At 51.0% G+C, this 24,492-nt stretch overlaps 2 protein-coding genes across 6 annotated transcripts; one reads left to right on the forward strand and one right to left on the reverse strand.

Annotated features, from left to right (window-relative positions):
• Window positions 1–155: 155 nt before the first annotated feature.
• Window positions 156–2,957, forward strand: GPS2 (G protein pathway suppressor 2). Of its 3 annotated transcripts, XM_067715213.1 has the most exons (11): window positions 156–298; window positions 465–627; window positions 1,005–1,114; window positions 1,190–1,302; window positions 1,454–1,533; window positions 1,623–1,705; window positions 1,899–2,052; window positions 2,156–2,245; window positions 2,338–2,417; window positions 2,503–2,598; window positions 2,775–2,957. In XM_067715213.1, exons 2-11 carry the CDS (start codon window positions 534–536, stop codon window positions 2,856–2,858), a joined length of 984 nt encoding a protein of 327 aa, XP_067571314.1. In that variant the 5' UTR covers window positions 156–298; window positions 465–533; the 3' UTR covers window positions 2,859–2,957. The 3 variants fall into 3 exon arrangements, with proteins under 3 accessions (XP_067571314.1, XP_067571312.1, XP_067571313.1); XM_067715211.1 differs by having other exon boundaries at window positions 1,005–1,302; XM_067715212.1 differs by having other exon boundaries at window positions 277–294; window positions 1,005–1,302.
• A 210-nt stretch (window positions 2,958–3,167) lies between these two features.
• On the reverse strand, window positions 3,168–8,381 carry EIF5A (eukaryotic translation initiation factor 5A). 3 transcript variants are annotated; one of them, XM_067715227.1, is made up of 6 exons: window positions 8,249–8,381; window positions 5,793–5,978; window positions 4,513–4,617; window positions 4,159–4,290; window positions 3,992–4,065; window positions 3,168–3,831 (listed from the first exon to the last, which is right to left on the reverse strand). In XM_067715227.1, exons 2-5 carry the CDS (start codon window positions 5,955–5,957, stop codon window positions 4,003–4,005), a joined length of 465 nt encoding a protein of 154 aa, XP_067571328.1. In that variant the 5' UTR covers window positions 5,958–5,978; window positions 8,249–8,381; the 3' UTR covers window positions 3,168–3,831; window positions 3,992–4,002. The 3 variants fall into 3 exon arrangements, with proteins under 3 accessions (XP_067571328.1, XP_067571327.1, XP_067571329.1); XM_067715226.1 differs by lacking the exon at window positions 8,249–8,381 and adding an exon at window positions 7,846–8,053; XM_067715228.1 differs by lacking the exon at window positions 8,249–8,381 and adding an exon at window positions 7,528–7,637.
• Window positions 8,382–24,492: the final 16,111 nt, after the last annotated feature.

The following is a 24,492-nucleotide window of genomic DNA, read 5'->3' on the forward strand; positions in this document are numbered from 1 at the left end:
CGCGCGCGCCTCTCGCCTCCCGGAGGAGCCCCGGCCCCGCCACGTCAGGGACTCCGCCCGCGGGGCCGGCCCGGTAGGGGCGTTTCGCGGTGCGCGGCCGGGGCGCAGCGGAGGCGTTTGGACACCGCGGGCACCCGTCGCGAGCGCTACCGTCTGCCCCGCCCCACCGCCCCGCCCCGCCCCGCCCAACCCGCGAGCCCGCGGCCGCCCGGACTCCGGAAGGATTCGGCCAAGCGGCCGGATGTGACGCTACGGCCCAGGCGCTCGGGAGGCCGCGGAGAAAGCGACGAGAAGGCGGGTAGGGAGGGGCGGGCGCCCGGGTGGCGGGCAGGGGGCGGGAGCGCCAAGACCCCCGCCCGCGCACGCGGAGGAGCCGCGTTGAGGGCCGGTCCGGGCGGTGGGCACGTGACCGGGGCGGCCCGCCCGGCCCGGCGCGCTACCCCTGAGCGCCCGCCTCCCCGTAGGCCCGGCCCGAGGTCTGGCAGCCAGCGACAGAGCCGGGCGCCCACGGCCCGAGCGCCCCCGGCAGCACCATGCCTGCGCTCCTGGAGCGCCCCAAGCTTTCCAACGCCATGGCCAGGGCGTTGCACCGGCACATCATGATGGAGCGGGAGCGCAAGCGGCAGGGTGAGACGGGGCCAAAGCGGGAGGATGCACGGCCCGGGGAGCACCGCGCTCCCAGGGCTGACCCCCCCCACCCACGTGCAGACCAGTGCACAGCGGCCGAAGCTAGAGGGACGGACAGCCCCGTTGTGTCGGGGATTAGAGGCCACACTTAAACTCCAGCGCCCTGGAGCTGGGAAGGACCTTGGAGAGCACCTAATAAACCTCCCCGCCCCAGCCCCCTCGCGGTGATGGGGAAGCCTGTCCCCTCCTAGTGCTTTTGGTACTGGAGCAAGTACAAAGAGTACTGGGATAACCAATTTTTGCCGGTCTTCATTTTCTAACATTCTGATAGTTTAACCATCCTGCCACTTTCTCTTTTTACCTGACTCTTATTCCAGAGGAGGAAGAGGTGGACAAGATGATGGAACAGAAGATGAAGGAAGAGCAGGAGAGAAGGAAGAAAAAGGAGATGGAAGAGAGAATGTCACTAGAGGAAACCAAGGAACAAGTAAGCAGTCTCTTCATCTCTCCTAGCTCTTTCTTCTCTTGGCTCTCCTGCCTTCACCCTCTCTTCCCTCCCCAGATCCTGAAGTTGCAGGAGAAGCTTTTAGCCCTACAGGAAGAGAAACATCAGCTTTTCCTGCAGCTCAAGAAAGTTTTACATGAGGAGGAAAAACGGAGGCGAAAAGAGCAGAGGTGAGATTGGAGAGCTAAAAATAAAATTGGGCCCAAAGTGTAACTGGGATCAGGTAACAAAACATCAGTGTTTAATGGCAAACGGGACGGGGAAGGGGGTGGGAACGGCATGGGTCGGACTTGTCTTTGATCTGCCTTCCTTTCCCTCCAGTGACCTGACCACTCTGACATCAGCGGCATACCAGCAAGGCCTGACCGTTCACACTGGAACTCACCTCCTCAGCATGCAGGGTAAGGATTAAAGAAACTGCTTGTCAGAATGCGCCTTCCAGTAGGTTGCTGCCTCATTTCAGCATCATGAAGCCCCTCTCCCTCTCTAGGGAGCCCTGGAGGACACAATCGCCCAGGCACCCTCATGGCAGCAGACAGAGCCAAACAGATGTTTGGACCGCAAGTGCTTACGGTAGGAACAATAGAAATGGGTGTCTAGGCTGAATTTTTTTCCCTACTACTACCACCCAGACCCCAGCGTGCTTACCAGCCAGCACTCAAGTCATGAGTGTGTCCCACCAAACTGTGTAGAGGAAATGGGGCAGTCACTTGAGTTTTTGCTTCATGGAGTTCACAGGCAGTGAGTTCTCATCTTTCCTCCTTAGACCCGGCACTACGTGGGCTCAGCAGCTGCTTTCGCAGGGACCCCAGAGCATGGGCAATTCCAAGGCAGCCCGGGCGGCGCCTATGGGACTGCTCAGCCCCCACCTCACTATGGACCCACACAGCCTGCCTACAGTCCTAGTCAGCAGCTCAGAGGTGAGCAGTGGGAAAAGAGGAAGAGAGCTTTCCTCAAGGCCCAGAGGGAGGAGTGGGGAACAGGCTACGAGGAGGTTCTCGTGACTGTCTCTTGCCTCCTCAGCACCTTCCGCATTTCCTGCAGTACAGTACCTGTCTCAGCCACAGCCTCAGCCCTATGCCGTGCACAGCCACTTTCAGCCCACCCAGACAGGTGACGGACACCCCACGCAGGGGCCCAGTTTCACGGGTCCTCCCTTCCTTTCTCCATTCTCTACTCACTTCACACCCTTCCTCCCCACCTAGGGTTCCTCCAGCCTGGTGGTGCCCTGTCCTTGCAAAAACAAATGGAACATGCTAACCAACAGACGGGCTTCTCTGACTCAGTGAGTAGAGCCTTGCGAGGTCAGGGAAGGGCTACCTATGCTAAGGGGAGCCGCAGGTTGCCTCAGCTAACTTTGTTCTCTACAGTCCTCCCTGCGCCCCATGCATCCCCAAGCTCTGCATCCAGCCCCTGGACTCCTGGCCTCACCCCAGCTCCCTGTGCAGATGCAACCAGCAGGAAAGGTAAGGTGGTAATCCAGCCCGTGAGAATCCCTACACGACAGGGAAACAGGACTGGGTAGGATAGGTGGTCCCCACCCCCATATTCCCTTCCTCCCTTGGGATGGCTCTCAGTTGCGCGTGGAGTAAAAGGGAGGGCACGCACGCTGACAAAGCCCTCCTTTCATCACCGCTGCCAGTCGGGCTTTGCAACCACCAGCCAGCCTGGCCCTCGGCTCCCCTTCATCCAGCACAGCCAGAACCCGCGATTCTACCACAAGTGACCATCAGATTTGATCTTCAACCTTGCCCCCAGCCCCTGCCGTGGGGGAGGATCCCTGGTGTGTCCTAGTCCCAGGCCAATAAAATCTACCTGCCACTGACCCTGGCTGCGACTATCTGTGTTGCCTCCCACTGGGCTGCTAGGAGGGTGAGGGGTGGCTGGCAGGTCCATAGGAACCACAGGGGGACAGCAGGTTGGTTGTAATGAGCTCAGTGGCAGAGTTCAACCTATACTCTTCTTTCTGATTTCCAAATTGACGTTCTAGTCAGCAAATACCGATTTATTTCGAAGCAGCAGCTGAGTTGGGGGCTTCATATTAAACTTGTAGTTTTATTCAGGTTTGATTTTTAACAAATGTGTCGGGGAGAGAGCCCGCAGGAAAGGGTGAAGCCCATGGGGGCAGGGCCCTCCCAGATGCCTGAGGAGGGGGCAGGTCCCCTCCCCTCTCCTCCTCTTCCCTTCCCATCTAAAGGGATTTGGGGAGAGACATAGGCAGGGGAGGGGGCTGGTCCCCAGTCTGTGGGGGTGGTGCTTGGGAAAAAGGGCTATTGGGGAATAAGGGACCAGACCAGGGATGAGTAGGGGAAGGGCACAAGGAACATTTGCCAGAATCCACAGCTTTCTGATTCCAGATTGAATTAAAAAAAAAAAAAAAAAAAAATACCAAAAAAAAAAAAAAAACCAAACCAACCTAAACCACAAGCAGCACCCACCCGGTCTCCCCCACCAGGGCTGTAGTGCGAGGGGAGAAGAGGAGGGCAGCGTCACCAAGGCCATGGTTCACTCACTCCTGGCCAAGGGAGCAGGGTGAAGGGCACGGGCTCCCCGACAGATTGAGGGTGTAGGGGAAACCAAAATAAAATGTCAAATAAATTGCGTAGGAGAAGTCCAGCCAAGGGCCGGGCCAGAGCTGGGCCAGGCTGGGGGAGGGGGCCTCTGCAGGCTGGAGGATCACTGCTGCCACCACAGCCACCCTGGGTAGAAGAGAGAAACCAGGTGAGACAGGATAAAACCTTCAAAGGGAAAAAGGGTGAGGGGAACAAGCACCACAGTCAATTAAGACCAAAGTAGCTCTTCCATGGAGATGACAAAGTGAGTGGAGGGGGCTGGGGGGAGGGGGGTCACCACACTCACCTGGGAGCCAGTTATTTTGCCATGGCCTTGATTGCAACAGCTGCCTCCTCTGTCATGGCAGACAGCACCGTGATCTGGGGGAGCATGGGGGATAGTCAAGTCTGAGCTCAGAGAAAGAAGCACAAAGAACAAGGCTGGGCATAAAAGAAAGAGGGGGGGCACCATACCAGTATCTCTTCTCCACAGTCGTACTTCTGCTCAATCTCCTTGCCAAGATCTCCCTCAGGCAGACGGAGGTCCTCTCGCACCTCCCCGCTGTCTTGGAGCAGTGATAGATACCCATCCTGGATGCCAATCAGCTGGGGGCAGACAGGGAAGGAAGCTGAAGGTAGGCCCAAGTAGCCTGAGGATAAAGGGTCTGATGGGCAAACTAGGGTGGGAAACTGCTAATACCAAATACCCTCTCCTCCTGCCAATCTCCCTTCTCTCAGCACAAGGTCTTCTCGCCAGTCTCTATTTTCCTCCCACAAACCACTAACCCATCTACATCCAGACCATCTACATCCAGACCATCTACATACCTGGAAATCGTTCCTTTTGATGTTGGGGACATCCATATTATGAGTTGACGGGCAGATATCTTCATATTTCTTCCCAGTAAAGATGTCAATACCAACCAGATGGACCTGTATGCATGCATCACATCAAAGAGAAACCCAACCAAACTCTAGGATGGAGGAGATAAAGGCTCAAGTTATCCCTGGCTAGTGAGGGAAGTCAGACTAGGTTGTCAGGACAAAGATTAGAGGAGCTGGAATTGAACCAATCAACTCAAGAAAGAAACACTAAAGCCTCTAAAAAGAGCCTGGGGCCAAAAGACCACCACTGAGACTGGAGTTGACAGCACACAGGAAGGTTGTAGGACAGGCTTGGAGCAGTCACCTCGAGCTATCAAAACATTAACGAGAGACCAGGATCCTAGGGGAGCAGGAGTCGTCTAGGTGAAAGTCTGGAAGAAGCTTTCTGGACATCAGCATAAAAGGCTGAGAACTTGGAAAATAAGGAAGGTAGAAGGAAAAGAGCTGAGAAAACAGGAAGGAATGAGAAAGAAGAGAGCTGAAAAGAAAAAAGGACTTGGGGAGAGAACAGAAAAAACAATGCATTTAGGAAATAAGAAAACCAGAAAGAACAAAGAATGATCTAGACATCTGGGGGTAACTCAGGATGTGCCAAGTCAACAGAAGACAGAAAAACTGATTTGGGAACAAAACCACAAGAAATCCAACAAGGGTGAATCAGGTTGAACTTTTGAGAAAAAAGAAAAAGTAAAGTTACAAGGAGGGATATAAGAAAAATGTTAGGACCTAAGGAAGCAAGGAGGCTCCAGGAGAGGGGGCAGGTAGAGACACTCTGATGCTGCATCAGAGATCCAAGGGGAGAGCTGGCACTGGAGAGTGGGGCAGCAATTTGGAAAATCAGAGGTGTACACTGGAGCCCCTCCGAGAGATGTTAGGATTGGAGAAATCCTGGGCAAAGTGATAGAAACAAAGAGAACCTACAAAGACTCAAATGGACAGACAAATAGAAAAAGTGACGGAGCAGCTGAAGAGTCAGAGCATAAAGGACCACAAAGAGAAGTTGGAGACACACAAAGATGGAGAAAGGGGGGATTCCAAGGATGACAGGGCACAGAAGGGTAACCAAGGAGGAAGCTGAAGTCTGGTGTAGTAGTTGAAAAAGGTGTCCAGGGCTGAGTGCTGAACACAAGGAACTGGATGGTAATAAAAGAGCTAAAGAAGATAGGGGGCTAGCATTGATGACAGCTGGTGGGGAAGACAAGATATGGAAATGAAATTCTAACCTTGGCATGGCCGTGCTTGCCAGTCTTGGAGGTTGACATCTCCACAATCTTACATGGCCGGCCTTTGAGCACCACAAAGCCATTCTTACGTAATGCTGAGCACTGCATCGGGAAGGTGGCTGAGGCCCCTGCATCTCCTGTCTCGAAGTCCAAATCATCTGCCATTTTAAGAGGCTTCGATTCCAACTAGAATCAAGAAGAGAACTAGGGTCAGTAAGGATAGAATTAATAGGGTCTCCAATTTATCCCACTCTACTCTAGAAACACTGATTCATTTTTTCCCCAGCACTTTATTCCATTACCCACGTAAAATAAAGTTCCTAGATTAAATACTGATTGGAATCAAAAATACTATGTGTGTGGCGGTGGGAGATAAGCAGGATTCCCCACCGCAAATGAAAGCTAAAGGGGTGGCCCGGGATAGAAAAAGCTCCAGGAAGTCAGGATGTCAAATCTCTGAGATGGGCAAAGGCCTAATTCCTGGTAGGGGGAGGACTCAGGTGTTGCTTGCCACTGAAAACCAACCACCCCTCTTCCCCACATATAACCAGGGCTATAATTAGGTGAGCAGCTATGAGCCAGCAAAAGGGCGGGGCTAATGTGGGGGGGGAGGGGTGGAGACCGGAGGACAGGGAGCCCCACCCGTCTCTGTTACCCCCCCCACCCTATCCACACACGAGCCAGTCACTGGTACAGGAAACCACAAGGCCTCTTTGGGGGATTCCCGCCTCTCCAACATGCATTTGCAGACGCAGCCGAGGGGGAGAAAGTAAAGTTGTTTTCTAACTGATCTCCCTGCCAAACACCTCTGCTTTCCCAAAGGGAACCCAGGAACCCAGCCTCTCCTCAAGGGCCCTCCCACTTTTCCCAGGATGCACCGGTCCTGTCGGCTTTTCAGGCCGGGCCTGTACAGTCAGTAGAAAGTGGGAGAGTGGGGAGTGGTGAATGACGATAAAATGAAAGCAAAAGGCTGGTAGTAGTTAGTGAGTAGTGTAAATTATACTAGGCTAGCAGAGTTAAGGACCCTAAAACCAGGAACTCCCAAAACAGACACAACGAGAAAGACAGTGACAAGGTGAAGAGCACCTATCAAAATGGGTAATTCATCTGCCCCGGACTTTAAAGCGCTGTCGGGACGACCGATAAGAGTTGGGCTCCCGTCCAATCGCCCTCGGTTTCCCACTTTCTCTGGCGTCCCAGCACGGACAAATGCCACTTACACCTGGCTGGCCGCCTCACTTCACAGGAGGATTGGGGGGAAAGCTACAGGGGCCCATGAGGTGGGGGAGCGCTAACATATGCCCACAGCGGGCTCACGGAGGTGATCAAGATCAGGGCGTCGGGCTTCTCCCACTCCTCAAAATTCCAAACTCCCTTAGGCGCCCGCGAGGACCACCTCTCTCCGCGCTGGGGGTTGCCGGCTCCCGCCCACCATGTGGCCGCCCGGGGCTTCCGGTGGCCGGGACCTGGGGGGAGGGGTCCCCGCGCTGCCATGCGGCCCCCGTCCACCTTCGGCCATGCGGCCTCCGACCCCAAGGGCAGCCTCTCATAGGGGGCACTTCCGGTACTGCGGCCACCCCCTCCTCAAAGGCCGCGCCAGGCCGGAGCCACGCAGCCTCCCCTCCCCCCCGCCGGCCGCCAACCCCCCCTCCACATGCCCTCTCACCGAATAGCCCCCTCCCCCACCTCACGTGGCCGCGCGGCGCCCGGTTCTCAACGTCCCAGGTACCCTTACCCCGGCGGGCCGATCTTGCCCCCGGCCCTCGCCCCAGCTTGGCCGCCCGGCGGCCTTTCCCGCGTGGCGGCCTCGCGGCTCGCCGTCCCCCGCCCTGCGTCGCTCCAACGTCACCGGGCCAGCCCCAACCGTCACCCCGCGCGCCAACCGGGTCGCGCGCCCGAGCCTCTCCGCACCTCGCGCCGCTCTCAGACCGAATCTCGTGCGGCGGCGGCGGCCGCCGATCCCCTCTGCCCCCTCCCCGACCCTCGCGCAGTTCCATCTCTACTCCCAGGCCCAAGCCAAGGTTCCGCGCACGCGCGCCCTGCCCGCTCTCACCTCGCGCGAATGCACTGACTCGACCCCGTTCACTCGCGGCGAGCCCAACCGCTGCCCCAGAGCCCGCTGCCGCCGCCGCCGCCGCCTCTACCGCCGCCGCCGCTGCTGCACACGGGTCTTAGTACGCAGGCGCCGACTCCCCACTGACCAACCAAGCAGCCCTGTGACAGCCGCGCAAGCGTGCTATCTATCTCCTCCGCCCTCCACCCCCGCACTGCGCAAGCGCACAGATTCTCCCGGCTCTCCACCCTCCCTCCCACCTACCCATCCAATGACGCGCATCCGTGACCCCGCCCCTCACAATTCCTGAGTTCGTCCCACCAGTAGGCAACGCGCAGGCGCATCCGGTTTTTTAATCCCTTCAACCTCCTCTCCCATCCCCGTGTTAGACCACCAGCCCTACCGGACGGTTCTTGCGCCTGCGCAATAAGAAGCCCTGCACTCCACACCCTCTGAAGGAAACGCCTCGGCCTCAAGGCGCATGCGTGTTGGGAGTCCTGACCGCCCCTTCCACTTCAGACGTCGTCTGTACGCCAGGCGTTGAAAAGACCACGCCACTGTACTGCTGGTGTCGTCTAGAACGCATGCGCCTTAGGAAACGCCCCACCTCGACTTTAGCTGGGCTTAAGACTCACACGTTTCAGAAAACTTGTACTGTGGGGTGGGTCCTTGGTCTCAAAACCCATTTCCCCGCTTCCCACTTCCCCTGGTTCCACACATGCGCGAGAGAGCTCTTTACGCTCCACTCTTCCCAGCGCGCTAGTGTGGTCGGGTTACCACCCATCTCAGCTTCACTTCTCTGAACTGTGCGACTCTGCTCTGCCATAGAGTTTCATCCAGAAAGATAGAGCGGTCCTGTCCCAGCCACCATCTTGTTTAAACCCTCGGTCCATGTTGGTCTCTATGGCTTCCATAGAGGCCATTCTACTTCTGAATCCTAAAATAAAGAGATTTACATGGCATTTCTCTTTTTCCCCCAACTGTTCTCTGCGGTCTCCAAAACAGTTGTCTACGAGCACCCTTAGAAAAAATTCTCTATAAAGAAGAGTGCTGTATCAAATTACACTGACATTCTCTAAATCATGGGACGTGACCAATGAAACCAGAAACAAACTATCTCTCGGAATGACTTTCCCTGGCCCTCGTTCTAGAGAAGAAAGGCGCTGCTTTTCCTGAAAGTTTGTAGTCTTCTTCCTCTAGTTCCTAGGTTTTCAGCACTACCTTCATAGCTACCTTGTTTGCTTCAGTAAGCTAGGTTGACAACAGTATTATGGAACAAGACAAGCAGCTAAATAGCTCGACTTGGAATCCAAAATCCTAAATCTGGTTCTTGTTTAAGATGTGACATGATGGATGTGAACTGCAAACACTAGCTTGAATTAATACATTTACGTAGCACATTATACTATCACCCCCAGCTCCTCCCACTCAATTTTCTGAAGTTTCTAACATTTCCTTTGGGGAAAACAAACTTCCTGGGTGCATTGTTTGAAAGTTCAATTCATGCTCTTCCCAAAGATGTATTGTCCAAATGACCCAACAATTCCACTCCTAAGTATATACCCACCCCCAAAAATTAAAAACAGGTACTCAAATCCTTGCACGCAAATGTTTAGAGAGCCTAGATGAACTTTGAAAACATTATGATAGGTGAAAGAAGCCAAACAAAAATAGGTCACATACTCTATGATTCCATTGATATGAGATATACAGAATAGGTAAATCCATAGAAAAAAAAGCAGGCTGGGGCTTCCGTGGTGGCGCAGTGGTTGAGAGTCCGCCTGCCGATCCAGGGGACGTGGGTTCGTGTCCCGGTCCGGGAAGATCACACATGCCGCGGAGCGGCTGGGTCCGTGAGCCATGGCCGCTGAGCCTGCGCGTCCGGAGCCTGTGCTCCGCAACGGGAGAGGCCACAACAGTGAGAGGCCCGCGTACCGCAAAAAAAAAAAAAAAAAAAAGCAGGCTGGTGGTCACCAGGTGCTAAAAGGGAGGGGAATGGGAAGTAACCGCTTAATGGTCATGGGGTTTTATTTTAGAGTGATGAAATGTTTTGGAATTAGAGGTGGTGGTTGCACAACATATGAATGTACTAAATACCACTGAATTGTTTATTTAAAATGTTTAGTTTTATGTTATGTGAATTTCACCCTCAATTTAAAAACACTTGGACTTCCCTGGTGGCGCAGTGGTTAAGAATCTGCTTGCCAACGCAGGGGACACGGGTTCGAGCCCTGGTGGGGGAAGATCCCACATGCCTCAGAGCAACTAAGCCCGTGTGCCACAACTACTGAGCTTGCGTGCCACAACTACTGAAGTCCGCACACCTACAGCCTGTGCTCCACAACAAGAGAAGCCACTGCAATGAGAAGCCCCGCGCACTGCAACGAGGAGTAGCCCCCGCTCGCCGCAACTAGAGAAAGCCCGTGTGCAGCAACAAAGACCCAACACAGCCAAATAAATAGGTGAATAAATTAATTAATTAATTAAAAAATTTTAATTAAAAAGAAAATGAAAACTCTTGTACACGAATATTCAAAGCAGCATTATTCACAACAGCCAAAAAGTAGAAACTACTCAAATGTCCATCAACTGATGAAAGGATAAATAAAATATAGTATATCCATACAATGAAATCTTATTCAACAATAAAAAGGATTGAAGTACTAGGTACATGCTACAACATGGATGAACCATGAAACATATGCTAAATAAAAGTCAGTCACAAAAGGCCACATACAGTAGTGTGTAATTCCATTTACATGAAATGTCCATAATAGGCAAATCCATAGAGACAGAAAGTAGAGAGTAGTTGCCTAGTGCTTAGGGGTTAGGGAGAAATGAAGACATGGGGAGGGACTGCTAACGACTGCGGGGGAAGGGGCAAAGGGTGTCTTTTAGGATGATGAAAATGTTCTATAATTGATTGGAGTGATGGTTGCCCTCTTCAGATATTAAAAAACATTGAATTGGGGCTTCCCTGGTGGCGCAGTGGTTGAGAGTCCGCCTGCCGATGCAGGGGACACGGGTTCGTGCCCCGGTCCGGGAAGATCCCACATGCCGTGGAGCGGCTGGGCCCGTGAGCCATGGCCACTGAGACTGCGCGTCCAGAGCCTGTGCTCCGCAACGGGAGAGGCCACAACAGGCCCGCGTACCAAAAAAAAAAAAAAAAAAAACCATCGAATTGTACACTTTAAATAATTAAATTGTTAGTATATGAACATCTTGATAAAGCTGTTACTTTAAAAATGTGTTGTTGGAAAAGCTAAAGCTGGTCCTTTGTTTAAAAAAAATAATAACAATAGACATACCTCTGGCAAGATCGACCTAGAAAAAAAAAGACATAAACTATGTTAGAAGTGGAAAAGGTCATAAATCAACTATAGCTGAGATTAGAAACCATTATAAGACAAACTATGAAGAAGACTTGCTGAACAAAAGAAAAAAAAACGAGCATTTCCTCAATAAATAAATTACAAAGGGAAAAAGAAAACCAGCAGGGGAAACTACAGATTAAAAAATGTAAGTCAAATGAGTGAGTTTGGACTCAAACAAACTACAAAAGGGTGGGAACATTAAGAGACTATTAGAAGTCTGAACACTGGTATTTTATATTAGGAAATTATTCATTTGGTGTGCTAATATGAGGTTATTTTTTAAAGTCGTCTTTAACAGTACATATGGAACTATTTACATGTGAAATGATATCTCTGGAGTTTGTCTCAAAATAATACATGAGAGGCAGAAGTGGGGAGAGGTATAGATAAAGCTAAAGTTAGGGGATGGGAAATGGGTTTATGATACTCTTTTTTCTCCTTATGCATGTTTGACATTTTCCATAATCAAAGTGCTTCAGACTGTTCTTTGTTAATACATTTGTAAACAGTCTAAGTGGACAATTTCCTGAAATATATAATGTATGTGTATACATATATACAATTTATCAAAATTAAATCAAAGAAATAGAAAACCTAAATAAACTCTTACCAAATTGATGAAAAAAAAAATGTGTTGTTGGGAATTCCCTGGCGGTCCAGGAGTTAGGACTCTGCGCTTTCACTGTTGACGGCGTGGGTTCGATTCCTGGTGGAGGGAGGAACTAAGCTCCCACATGCCGTGTGGCGCGGCCAAAACAAAACAAAGTTAAAAAAAAGTCAAACAGACGAAGTGAAGCTTGAGGATGAGCAAATGGGTAACGCTTAGGTGTGGGTGAGGGGGCGGGACGTTCCTGGACCCGCTCTTATAGCGCTCAGCTGCTGGGATCAGCGGAGAAACCTTGAGTGCATTCACTCAGTCATCCATTCATTCAGTTCATATTTACTGAGTCCATTAAGTGCCAGATACTTGAGATACAAGGGTGGTGAGATTAGCACTATGGTCCCTGCCCCACAGTTGGGAGAAGGAGATTATCAGATAATAAACCAATGTATAACATTAGCCCGTGTGCTCAGGCCAGTACCTGTCTACCACCAGTGACTGATGGGTTTATGAACAGCAGTTGGTATGAGAGTAGGAGGAGAAGCCCTGAGAAAATGCTTGAGGGATCTTCCGTGATTTTGACCTTGCTCCTGTGGAAGTTAAGAAAAAGAGGGTGGAGATGGAGAAGAATGAGACTGGAGTGGTTCTGGGCCTGGAGGAAAGGCCCAGGAGTTCTCCCCACCCCCCCATTCCCAGAGGCCTTGCAGAACCCAGGTGCTAGGGAGAGAAGCCAGAAAGTTTCTTAGAAACTGGATCAAGCAAGTAGGGAATAGGTCTGAGGACGGAACAGGGACCCAGCTCACAGAAGAAGGAAACTCAGTGAGCCCATCGCAAATGACTCTAGAGCATTAGATCATTCGTTTGCTCAGTCATTCACTCTCCAGGTAGAAACTGAGGCTCGCTCTGGGCCAAGCCCTGTGGTCAGACTGAAGAGGTAGCCAGGGGACTTCCCTGGTGGCACAGTGGCTAAGATTCCGTGCCCTCAATGCAGGGGGCCCAGGTTCAATCCCTGGTCAGGGAACTAGATCCCACATGCATGCCGCAACTGAGAGTTTGCATGCCACAACTAAGGAGCCCGCCTTCTGCAACTAAGACCTGGTGCAACCAAATAAATAAATAAATGTATTTTTTAAAAAAGGTAGCCGGGCAACTGCAGAGCAGAGCCATGCGGCCGACAGCAGGGCACGTGGGGGCTGAGTGAGCACCCAGAGGGGCCAAACCCAGCCTGGAAGCCCGGCAGTTCTTTTGTCAGGGAGACACCCGAGCTGAGGAACCTGGAGAAAGATTGGCCCTCAACAGGGTGAGGGAAGGTCTGGGAACTTGCTGGGCAAGGGATAAAGCAAAATTAGCTGGGTGTCAACCCTTCTTGGCTGGTCTAGACCCATGAAAAGAACACCTCAAAGGGGAATTCCCTGGCGGTGCAGTGGTTAGGAATCTGCACTCCCACTGCAGGAGCCCTGGGTTCAATCCCTGGTCGGGAACGCAAGCCGCGAGGCCAAAAATAACAAAAAGAATATCTCAAGGTATAAGAGAGGAACTGAAGGGCAGATGGCCTCTGTGTTGAGAGAAGGAAGATCCAAGGGGCAGGTTAGGGCCTCAATCCTCAAACAGGACTACCCTTGCTGCATCCTGGGTCCAGGGCCCGTGCACCGGCCCACAGTCACTTGGTCACTCCAAATCCCATTCCTGCCTCCCCTCTCTCCACCTGGCCATTTCTCGTGTGCCTTTCAGCACTGAGGTCTGGCTTCACCTCCAGCCCATGCCATCCTGACACTCCCAGGCTAATTTGAATGGCATCTTCTCTGCTCATGGCCCCTGTGCTCACTCCTACCCATCACCTGTCCTACAGACAATATGTCTGTCTCCCTCTCCAGACGCTGAGCTCTGTGTGAGCAGGGTAGTCCCCACACCCACCACAGAACCTGACACGTGGCTAGCTCTGAATGTTTATAGAATGAATAAATAAATGAGTGAATGAATGAGGAGGGGCAGCAATCTGAGCCCGAGAGAAACTGCCAGATGCTCAGCGGGAATCAAGAAGAAAGAGGGTTTTGAGACCAGTGAGGGGGGCTTCCCTGGTGGCGCAGTGGTTAAGAATCCGCCTGCCAATGCAGGGACACGGGTTCGAGCCCTGGCCTGGGAAGATCCCACATGCTGCGAAGCAACTAAGCCCGTGCACCACAACTACTGAGCCTGAGCTCTAGAGCCCACGAGACATAACTACTATGCCCACGTGCCACAACTACTGAAGCCTGTGCGCCTAGAGCCCGTGCTCCGCAACAAGAGAAGCCACAATGAGAAGCCCGCTCACTGCAACAAAGAGTAGCCCCACTCGCCACAACTAAAGAAAGCCCGTGCACAGCAATGAAGACCCAACACAGCCATAAATAAATAAATTTATTAAAAAAAAAAAAAACACCAGTGAGGGGACCTTCCTGGTGGTTCAGTAGTTAAGACTTCCACAGCAGGGGGTGGCAGATTTGCCGGGAGAAGGTGGGTGAGAAGTTCTGCAAGAAGATCACCAACATTGTAGAGGTGATGAACCGGCACGAGGACACGTCCAAGATGCCCTCGCAGTCGGAGGTGGACAACGTGTGTGACACAGGTTTGCGGGACGTGCAGCCCTACCTCTACAAGATCTCCTTCCAAATCACCGACACCCTGGGCTCCTCCGTCACCAACACCATGTGCAGGCTCATCAAAGACACCCTGGCCCTCTAGGCCTCACTGGGGCCTTGGGCACTCCTTGATGGCTTGCGGACCCTGGCTTCTGGGAATCGTACTGTTAGGCCCTTGGGGCTCTGAAACCCACTCTGGGTCCTTGATGAGACTTGGAAGGGCCACCTCTGGCTTCCTGTTGTGTGGTTGCCAGTCTCTGGTCATCCTCGTCACCTTCACTGACGGTCAAGTCCGGCCTACACTGTCTCTCCGCACCCCTGGTGGGGGTCCCTTTCCTACACTGTACAGAGGAGCCATCACTAGGATGGGAAATAAAGTTGAGAATGTGGAGGAAAAATAAAAAAGACTTCCACTGCAGGAGGCATGCATTCAATCCCTGGCTGGGGAACTAAGATCCTGCATGCCATGTGGCATGGAAAAAAAAGACCAGTGAGATGTGGCAGGTGGGTGAAATGGCTGAAGGGGGTCAAAGGCACAAACTTCCAATTATAAAGTAAAAAGTCCTGAGGATGTAATGTACAGCATTGTGACTATACCTAATTACACGGTATTGTATGCTTGAAAGTTGCTAAGAGTAGAGCTTCAAAGTTCTCATCACAGGAAGAAGGAAAAATTGTAACTATGTGTGGTGATGGATGTTAACTAGATACAGTGTGATAAGGATGTTAACTAGATAGAGTGTGATAATCATTTTGCAATCTATACATATATCAAATCACTATGTTGCACATCTGAAACAAATATAATATTATATGTCAATTATAGCTCAAAAACAAAACGAAATCAAAAACAGTGAGATGTGAGTTGAAGTTAGAGATTAAAGAGTCTACTCAGGGCACACATCAGAGCCACCTTGTCCTGACCTGCCAGGAAACAGGTCCAAGACCTGCATGCCCTTCTCTCTCCTGTGTTCACCTCTCCTCGTCTTTACGATGCTCGGTTCAGCTTAAAATAACTGACTCTTCTTGGCACTGGTGCCCCCAATTTGTTCTTTGAAGGAAAAGGGGACTGGGCAACTCAGAGATGAGTGGGACTCACGAACTCCTAGTTTCACAAAGGGGAAACCAGCTTTAGAGATGGAAGTTGGACAAGAAAGAAGTTTCCCCGCCGTGCGATGCAGGGGACATGGGTTGGATCCTTGGTCTGGGACATAAGATCTCACATTCCAGAGGCGCAACTAAGCCCTCGCGCCACAACTACTGAGCTCGCACCCCTCAACTGGAGCCCACGTGCCGCAAACTACAGAGCCCACGCGCTCTGGAACCCGCGTGCCACAGCTAGAGAAGAGAAAACCCGCACGCCACAACTAGAGAGAAGCCCGCTTGCCACAATGAAAGATCCGGCATGCCTCAATGGATATCCCGCGTGCCGCAACTAAGACCCGATGCAGCCTTAATTAATTAATTAATTTAATTTAATTTTAAAAAGAAAGAAAGAGGATTCCCCCTGCTTGAGGCCCATCTCCTGCCTGTTTAGAGAGGAGGGAGTCTCCCCTCCTGCCAACCCTGAAGAGGAATTTCCTCAAGTCTGCCCTGCAGTTCATCTGCGTAGCCCATCGTAGGGGCTGCTTGGGCTCCCCAGACTGAGCTGTAATGTCAGAGTTTGATCTGACCAAACTACCCCCACTGTCTTCTGCAGCCTGCCAGGGAGGACTAAATCCTCACCAAAGGGGTTAGTCCTCTGAGAAGAGTCAATTCCACCGAGAAGAACACAGTAAAGCGCTTTAGACATCATTCAGGCGCCTCTGGATTCAGGACAGGATTTTTGCCTGGATTCGAGGCCTGCGGGATTTAGGTTCCAACCTCCGCATCCCAGCTGTTCCTCGCCAGAGCCTCTGCAGGCCTCCTGCACCTCCCAACACAGTCATGCCCTTCCCCCTCCTGGGCCACTCACACTGTGTAGCTTTTGAAACCGAGCAGGACCCTGTGGGGCTCCTGGGCATGGAAGCCTTTCTGTCCCCTGTTTCTTGTTTGTAGGGAACAGACTCCAGCCTCCATGACCTTCCCTGGGTTCTAAACGGCAGATTCAAACAGTTGCTCCTCGGGAAGGGAGAGGATGCCGACAGAGACAAGGGAGAGGCAGCCAAGAAACCACCTGAGGCAACATTAAAGGAACCAGAGAAGTCAATCAGGATTAGGAAAGCAGGGACTTCCCTGGTCCAGTGGTTAAGACTCCTGCAGAGGGCGCAGGTTCAATCCCTGGTCGGGGAACTAAGATCCCGCATGCCAGGCTGAAAAAAAAAAATTAGGAGACCACCTGAGACAAGATGAAAGGAGTGCAAGCCCTGCACACACTCTAATCTTATCAGCAACCCTACACTTGATCCATTGCTATAAAAACTCCTCACCAATTCCTCATGGGTTGGGACACACAATTCTGAGAGGCATGAGCCCGCTGTGTCCCCCTTTGCCTGGCAAAGCAATAAGGCTATTCTTTTCTACTTCACCCAAAACTCTGTCTCCGAGATTCAATTCGGTACATCACTTTGGCCCAGTCACTTAGCCTCTCTGGGACTATCTCCTCATCTGTGACAATAGAGAGTTCAACACTTACTTCATAGGGAGCTCAGCCTGACCTAGGGCTGTAACTCCCATCTGCACGGGGCTCCAGCCTCAACTTTCTCCTGAGCCGCAGACGCATCCCTCAAACTGCCTGCCTGAGTGCTCTTCTTGGATGTTTCAAACAAGCCCCAAACCAAGCCCCTGACTATGTTCCTCTTCCCAGGGTTTCTCGTGGAAATAAATAGCATCAGCATCTGCCCACGTTCAAGCTAAAACCCTAGATTCCGTGATTCCTTTTCTCTCACCGCCACATCCAGTCCACCATCAAGCCCTGCAGACACTACTTCCAAAATGTACTTCAAACTCGTCCATTTCTCTCCATCCTCACTAATCCGCGGCCCCATCACCTCTGCCTCCCTCCAGTTTATTTTCCCCAGAGCAGCCAAGTAATATTTTTAAAATGTAAGTCAAATAGGGGAGGCTGTGCACGCATGGGTGCAGAGGGTATACGAGAAGTCTCTGTATCATCCACTTAATTTTGCTGTGAATCTAAAACTGCTTTAAAAAATAAAGTTTTGGGAATTCCCTGGTGGTCCAGGGGTTAGGACTCGGTGCTTTCACTGTTGAGGGTGCAGGTTGGACCCCTGGTCAGGGAACTAAGATCCCGCAAGCCATGCAGTGTGGCCAAAAAAAATTTTTTTAATTAAAAAAAATAAAGTTTATTAAAAAATAATAAATTAGACCATATCACTCATTCCCCCTTTTAAAACCCTTGAAAGGGGACTTCCCTGGTGGCGCAGTGGTTAAGAACCCGCCTGCCAGTGCTAGGGGACAGGGGTTCGAGCCCTGGTCTGGGAAGATCCCACATGCCACGGAGCAACTAAGTCTGTGCGCCACAACTACCAAGCCTGCGCTCTAGAGCCTGTGAGCCACAACTACTGAGCCTGTGTGCTGCCACTACTGAAGCCCGCATGCCTAGAGCCTGTGCTCTGATACAAGAGAAGCCACTGCAATGAGAAGCCCGCGCACCGCAACGAAGACCCAACGCAGCCAAATAAATTAATTTATTTTAAATTTTAAATAAAAATAAAACCCTTCAAAGACTTCCCATCACTCTTAGGATAAAATCCAGGTTCCAAAGCGTTGGCTAATCTGGCCCTGCCTATCTCATCCTCCACCTTGTTCACTAAACATTTTCCTCTGATAGGTTCATGTCTTTTCTGCGTCAGGGCCTTTGCATTAATTGTTTTTTTCATGTGCCTGGAACTCTCTTCCCTAATCCCAACACTTGGCTGTCTTCTTCTCATCCTTCAGGTCACAGCATAAACTGTGACACACCTCCCAGCAGTGTCTTCCTGGTGGCCTAATTCTAGATTATCCCCTTACAGCCTCCTATTCTACACACCACACCAATCTGTGCGTTTCCTTCATGGCTTTGATTACATCTGTTATTATCATGTGTATCTGTTGACTTATTTCATCACCTCCTTTACTAGACTGTAAGTGGTGTGAGGGCAGGGAGTGTCTTATTCACCACTGAATAAGTGTCTTCCCAGCACCTTTTATAGCACCTTGGCGCACAGAAAGTGCTCACTAAATGCTTGTTGAGGAAATAAATGAACAGGCATATTTTATTGTAAACCACCTGAACTATTTTTATTTGTTTATGTATTTATTTATTTATTGGCTGCACCGCCCGGCTTATGAGATCTTAGTTCCCTGACCAGGGATCGAACCCAGTCTCTTTGCAGTGGAAGTCCAGAGTCCTAAGCACTGGAGCACCAGGGAATTCCCCACCTGAACTATTTTTAGAAGACACACAGAGTTGCTAAGGAGCGCTGTGGTGATCATTCCATCCACCCTGCCTTCCCCACCGCATGGTCGGAGGAAGGTACTCCATAAATGTCAGTGAAGTTAATTCAAACAGGGAATCCCTGGAACTTTGAGAACGGATTTAGTATCATGGAAGTTGAGGTTGAAAGAGAGCGTTGTGTAACAGTGCTGTCTGCTAGAACTTTCTGTGACGACAGATCTGTACTGAGAAAAAAAAGCATTTTAGAAAGATCTTTCTGGCTTTCTTCTTTCATTCAGTCAGCTCTTTACTGGTCACTTACCAGATGCCAGGTACAGTTTTAGATGCTTAGAATACAGCAGTGAAGAAGCCAGCCAAGAACCCAAGCTTATATACATTAAAAACAAGAAAATATCAGGTACTGATAAATACTGCAGTGAAAATAAAGGCAGGGTTAGGACAGAATGACTGGGAGGCTATTTTGCTTGTGGGGTGCTTCGTGAAAAGTGGATGGGAGGGGGGCAATTTTGGAGGATGCAGGTGAGAAATGCTGAGGGCATGAAACAGGTAAGCACAGCAGAGTGCATATCACCACAGCCAGATATACTGGAGCCCTTTCCCGAGACAGGGGACCCCGGAGAGTTCCAGTTGGCAGCTGGGCATCACAGATCTGGAGCTCGGGAGGGTGGTCTGGGCTAGTGGCATAGACTGGGGAGTCATCTGTGTTTGGGTTGTTTATTGGTTTCCTAGGGCTGCTGTAACAAAGTGTCACAAACTTGGTGCTGAAAACTACAGAAACTTGTTCTTAGAGTTCTATAGGATAGAAGTCTGAAATCAAGATGTTGGCAGGGCTGCCCTCTCTTCCAAGTCTTGAAAAGAGGATCCTTCCTTGCCTCTTGCAGCTTCTGGTAGCCCAGGCACTCCTTGGATTGCAGCTATAGCACTTGCATCTCTGCTCTGTCATCGCATGGCATTGTCCCTATGTGTCTGTCTTTACGTGGTAGTTTCCTCTTATAAGGACACCAGTCATATGGATTAGGGCCCAGCCCAATGACTTCATCTTGATTTCATTTCATCTGCAAGGACCTTATTTCCAAATAAGGTCACATTCACAGGTACCAGGGGTTGGGGTTTCAACGTATATTTTGGGGGACACAATTCTACCTGTAACAGGTCATAGCTGAAGCAGTGGAAGTGGACAAGTTCCCCAAAGGTGACAGAGTCAGAACAGAAGAACTGGGGACTCTAGCAAATAAAAGCTTGAGGAGCCCACGAAGAAGTCTGAGAAGGAGATGGTCTCCAGTTACATCTGTCACATAGACAGAGGTGGAGGAACAAGGGTAAAAAAAGGGTCCATTGAACTAAGTGACAGGGCAAATGTCAGTGTCTTTCCTCATGCCCCTCCCCCCTCCCAAGGGAAGAAGCAGAGCCTGGGTGATGGAAACAGTCTTTTAAGAAATGTAGTTTCAAAAGCTGGTATATATAGGATGGATAAACAACAAGGTCCTACTGTAGAGCACAAAGAACTATATTCACTATCCTGTGATAAACCATAATGGAAAAGAATATGAAAAAGAATGTATACAAGTCACTTTTCTGTACAGCAGTAATTAACACAACATCGTAATTCAACTATACTTCAATAAAAAATAAATTAAAAAAAATTAGTTTCGAAGGAAAAGCCTGACATATGGAAAGTACTAGAGGGAATGTGGGGGTCAAAGGATTGTTGGGGAAGATGGGAAAGTATAGTCCCAGCACAGTGGAAGGAGGTTGGCGACTTAGAAGATGGGCTCTGGGGGACATCCCTGGTGGTCCAGTGGCTAAGTCTCTGAGCTCCCAACGCAGGGGGCCCGGGTTCGATCCCTGGTCAGGGAACTAGATCCCACATGCCGTAGCTAAGAGTTCACATGCCACAACGAAGATCCCGCGTGCCACAACGAAGACCTGGCGCAGCCAAAATAAATAAATAAGTGAATATTAAAAAAGAAAGAAGATGGCCTCTGGAGTTGGGCTGGTCTGCACTGGATTCTCAGCTTGGCTTGTTCAAGAGCTGTGTGATTTTAGGATGGTTGCTTAACTTCACTATTCCTCTGTTTTGTTATCTGGAAAATGGGGATAATTATACTAGTATCCACTTCTCAGGGCTGCTGGAAGGAGTAAATGACTGAAGACATTTAAAGTGTTTAACACAGCATGTGGCACATACTTAGTGCTCAATAAATATTGACTCTTACTGCAATTAGGTTAAAAAAATACAAGGAGGAGGTTTCAAGAAGGAGGCAGTAAGTAATATCAGATATAGTAGGTAGGACAGGACGTAGAGGGCAGAGAAAAGGTCAAGGATTTGGCGGAGTGCTAGCAGAACCTGGAAAAGGAGAGGGCAGAGCTAACAGTAGCTAAAGAGCAAATGGGGCAAGAGAGGGAGGGGCTGTAGGTATGGAACACTCTCTTGGTAGCAGCTGAGAAATAAGAGAGCAGGTATTAGCAGACAGAAGAAGCAATAGACCTTGATTTGGGCAGCAAGGAGAAAGTTAGAGGCGGAAGTCGCTGGTAGTGTTTGGTACTAAGGGTAAAGCGAGGCAACAGCATCTTGTAAATCTTTCACATATCTCAGTTTGATACCATAAATCTTCACCTTTGCTGTGCTGAGCCTGGGCATCCAGGGGAAACTGTTCTACAAAGAAGAATGGGCACTAACGAATGATTGTGGGTAAGTGGCGACATACTTCAGCATGGGAGGGGGAAAAAGAGGAGCCTGGATGAGGACTTACGTTTCAGAAGCCTGAGAAGCAATTGGCTAGAGGATGTCTGGCTCAGAGTCTGCTAGAAGGTGGGAAAGACTCAGGGCTGGAGACACATGGGTTTAAGAGCCATCAGTAGCAGATGGTCACCAAAACCAGGGGAATGGATAAAATTACCTATAGAAGGGGGGTGACAGGAGAAGACAGTCCAGGAAAGATTTAGGCTGGTGGAGAACAAGCCACAGGAGAGGTATCAGGGCATGGGGGAAGGTGAAGCTGTGGAAGCTTTGGCAGGACCACTTCTGCAGATGGAGTTGAAAGAGAACCCAAAACCAGGCCCCAAATGTCTCAGTTAAGAAGAGGGTGTGGACCATTGGTGAAGCCATCTCAGTGGAGTGGTGGGGACAGAAACCAGGTTTGGGTTGGTGGGGTGTGAAAGAAAGATGAGGAAGTAGAGACAGTAGAGACTTTCTTCAGGAAGTTTTGTGTTAAGTTGATGGAGAGGTGTAGAGCAAGAGTTAGGAGGTAGGGGTTTTGTTTTATTTATTTATTTATTTTTAACAGTGAACAAGATAGGCCAGATTGCAGGTGGGCAGGAAATGACAGAAAGAGAGGGACAGTAAGAGGAGGAAGGCTTTTCACAAGAATGCCTGGAGCCCTTGTTATCTATAGTACTTAAAAATATTTAAATAGGGACTTCCCTGGCAGTCCAGTGGTTAAGAATTTGGGCTTCCACTGCAGGGGGCATGGGTTCGATCCCTGGTGAGAGAACTAAGATCCCGTATGCCTTGTGGGGTGTGTGTGAGTGTGTGTGTGTGTGTGTGTGTGTGTGTGTGTGAAATTAAATAACCAGAAAATTACATGCACAAACCCTTCAACTGAACAGGGATATTAATTGCAAATCTCTGTGGCATCTGCTACTTCTTATCCATGGGGATAGAGAGTATGTAATTGTTGTATGTCTAAGTATTGTTTCATGTCTCGGTGCTGTCGGCCAAATGTACTTTTCCTGCAGCACCCTTGATCTCCTGACATATTTTTAATTTTACTACAAATAGGGCTCACCCTTTCTGTTAGCTTCCTCTCTCTCACCTTCTAACCTTACAGTTAACCAGTCCACACCTGAGCTCCCTCTGTACCTTCCACGCGATTCTTTGGTTGCTGGGGTCACACTGTGAGTTACCTTGCTTGCCTCCCCCCAGCCTTGGTCTCATGCTTCTCGAATTCCTTGAGCTCAGGGCTGGATACAGGTAAGTTGGTCCTTAATAGTCTAAAAGAGGGTGGTCATTTCTTTATCCTTCACGGCCTCGCCTTGATTTAGTTGTTTTCGCATCTTTTCTCTTTTTCTGGTGCCCGATGCCCCGGGAAACAGAATCTTCAACTGCGAAAGGGTGGGAGCGGTGGGGTAGCGGGGTAGCGGTGGAAGGACAGAGAGGAAGCCGGGGCGGGCGGCCTCCCGAAGCGGCCGGCAGAGGGCGCGCCGGCACCGGGATTGGCAGCGGCCGCCGTCTGGAAAGCGGACGCTGGCCTGGCGGGGGACTTCGGGGCTGCGGAAGCGCACGTGGGGCCGGGCAGAGCCTGGGGGCACGTGTGCTGCCCGGGGGCGTGCTGTCCCTGCTAAAAATACGCGTCCTGCCCGGGTCGGGGAGACGGCCCTCGGCGAGAGCGGCTTCTGGAGCCGCATCTTTCTGGGAGAGAGATAGCGTCTCCCGGGCCGGACACCTGGACTCCCGAGAAACCCGGGGCAAGCCTCGCACAGGGCCTCAGTTTTTTCATCTGTGGAATGGGGACCATTCATTTGCTCAAGCAATATTACGTGCCAGTGTTATGCCAGGCACTGTTCCAGGAGTCAGGCATAACTACACGGTTTTTGCTGTGGAGTTCACGGCTTAAGAGTTTCGGAGTGGGCAGGAATAGTATAAATAAGCAATTTCATATTTCAAAAAATGCCATGAGAAAAGTAAAGAAGTGATAGTGAGGAGTGAAATGTAAGCTGATACTTGAAGCCAAGTCACCCTGAGAGACATGGAGGCAGACGAAACTGCCTTGAGTCCGAAGAGCCTGGCCAGTTGGATAAAAGGAAGAAGGCGGAGGGAGCAGCCAGGGAGAGGGCGAGGAGCTGGAGACGGAGACTCCACCTAGCCGGAGACCAAAGCGCCCAGCACTGTGGACCCTGAAACTGATCTCGGGTGGAAAACATCAGAACGGCGGTGGTTTGTGCGGAGGTTGGACCTGCCCGGAAGGGGCTCGAGGGAACCTCCCAGAGCGAGGGAAAAACACCTTGATTAAGGTGTTGATTACAAGGATGAACACGTTTATCAAAACTCAGCGAAGAGGGCTTCCCTGGTGGCGCAGTGGTTGAGAGTCCGCCTGCCGATGCAGGGGACAAGAGTTCGTGCCCCGGTCCGGGAGGATCCCACATGCCGCGGAGCGGCTGGGCCCGTGAGCCATGGCCGCTGGGCCTGTGCGTCCGGAGCCTGTGCTCCGAAACGGGAGAGGCCACAGCAGTGAGAGGCCCGCGTACCACAAAAAAAAAAAAAAAAAAAAAAAACAACTCAGCGAAGAGTTGTGCATTTTGCTGTATGTAAATTATACCTCAAAAACAAACTAAAGTGTGAGAGTCCTCGGCTTGTGAGAGCAACCGTGAGCTGGGAAAGTCTGGCTGGCCGCGCGGGCTGATCCCGCAGGCCACGGTGTGTGGGTCATCCTCTAGGGAGAGGGTCGGACGGGCTGGAAGAAAGCAACCACACCTGGCGCTGTGCGGGCAAGCGTGGCCTCGAGAGTGGAAGCGAGCGGTGCCGCTCACAGCCGGGACCGAGGCTGCGGGCTCAGGCCCCCCGCCCGGGTCGTCAGAGGCAACCTTGGAGCTGCGCCCCCCGCCCCGCCCCGCCCTTCGTGCAGAGGCCAGGTGGCGGTTGGGGCGCGACCAGCCCGTTTGATTTCCCGCGGCCGGTGG

Source organism: Pseudorca crassidens, chromosome 19 (genome assembly GCF_039906515.1).
Source record: "Pseudorca crassidens isolate mPseCra1 chromosome 19, mPseCra1.hap1, whole genome shotgun sequence".
Lineage (NCBI taxonomy): Eukaryota > Metazoa > Chordata > Mammalia > Artiodactyla > Delphinidae > Pseudorca > Pseudorca crassidens.

Coding starts and splice junctions, on each gene's coding strand:
- GPS2 (XM_067715211.1), top strand. CDS start 534: ATGCCTGCGCTCCTGGAGCGCCCCAAGCTTTCCAACGCCATGGCCAGG. Junction 2,053..2,155: donor TCCTAGTCAGCAGCTCAGAG/GTGAGCAGTGGG, acceptor TTGCCTCCTCAG/CACCTTCCGCATTTCCTGCA. Junction 2,599..2,774: donor AGATGCAACCAGCAGGAAAG/GTAAGGTGGTAA, acceptor CACCGCTGCCAG/TCGGGCTTTGCAACCACCAG.
- EIF5A (XM_067715227.1), bottom strand. CDS start 5,957: ATGGCAGATGATTTGGACTTCGAGACAGGAGATGCAGGGGCCTCAGCC. Junction 4,618..5,792: donor GCAAGCACGGCCATGCCAAG/GTTAGAATTTCA, acceptor GCATGCATACAG/GTCCATCTGGTTGGTATTGA. Junction 4,066..4,158: donor ACTGTGGAGAAGAGATACTG/GTATGGTGCCCC, acceptor ATGCTCCCCCAG/ATCACGGTGCTGTCTGCCAT.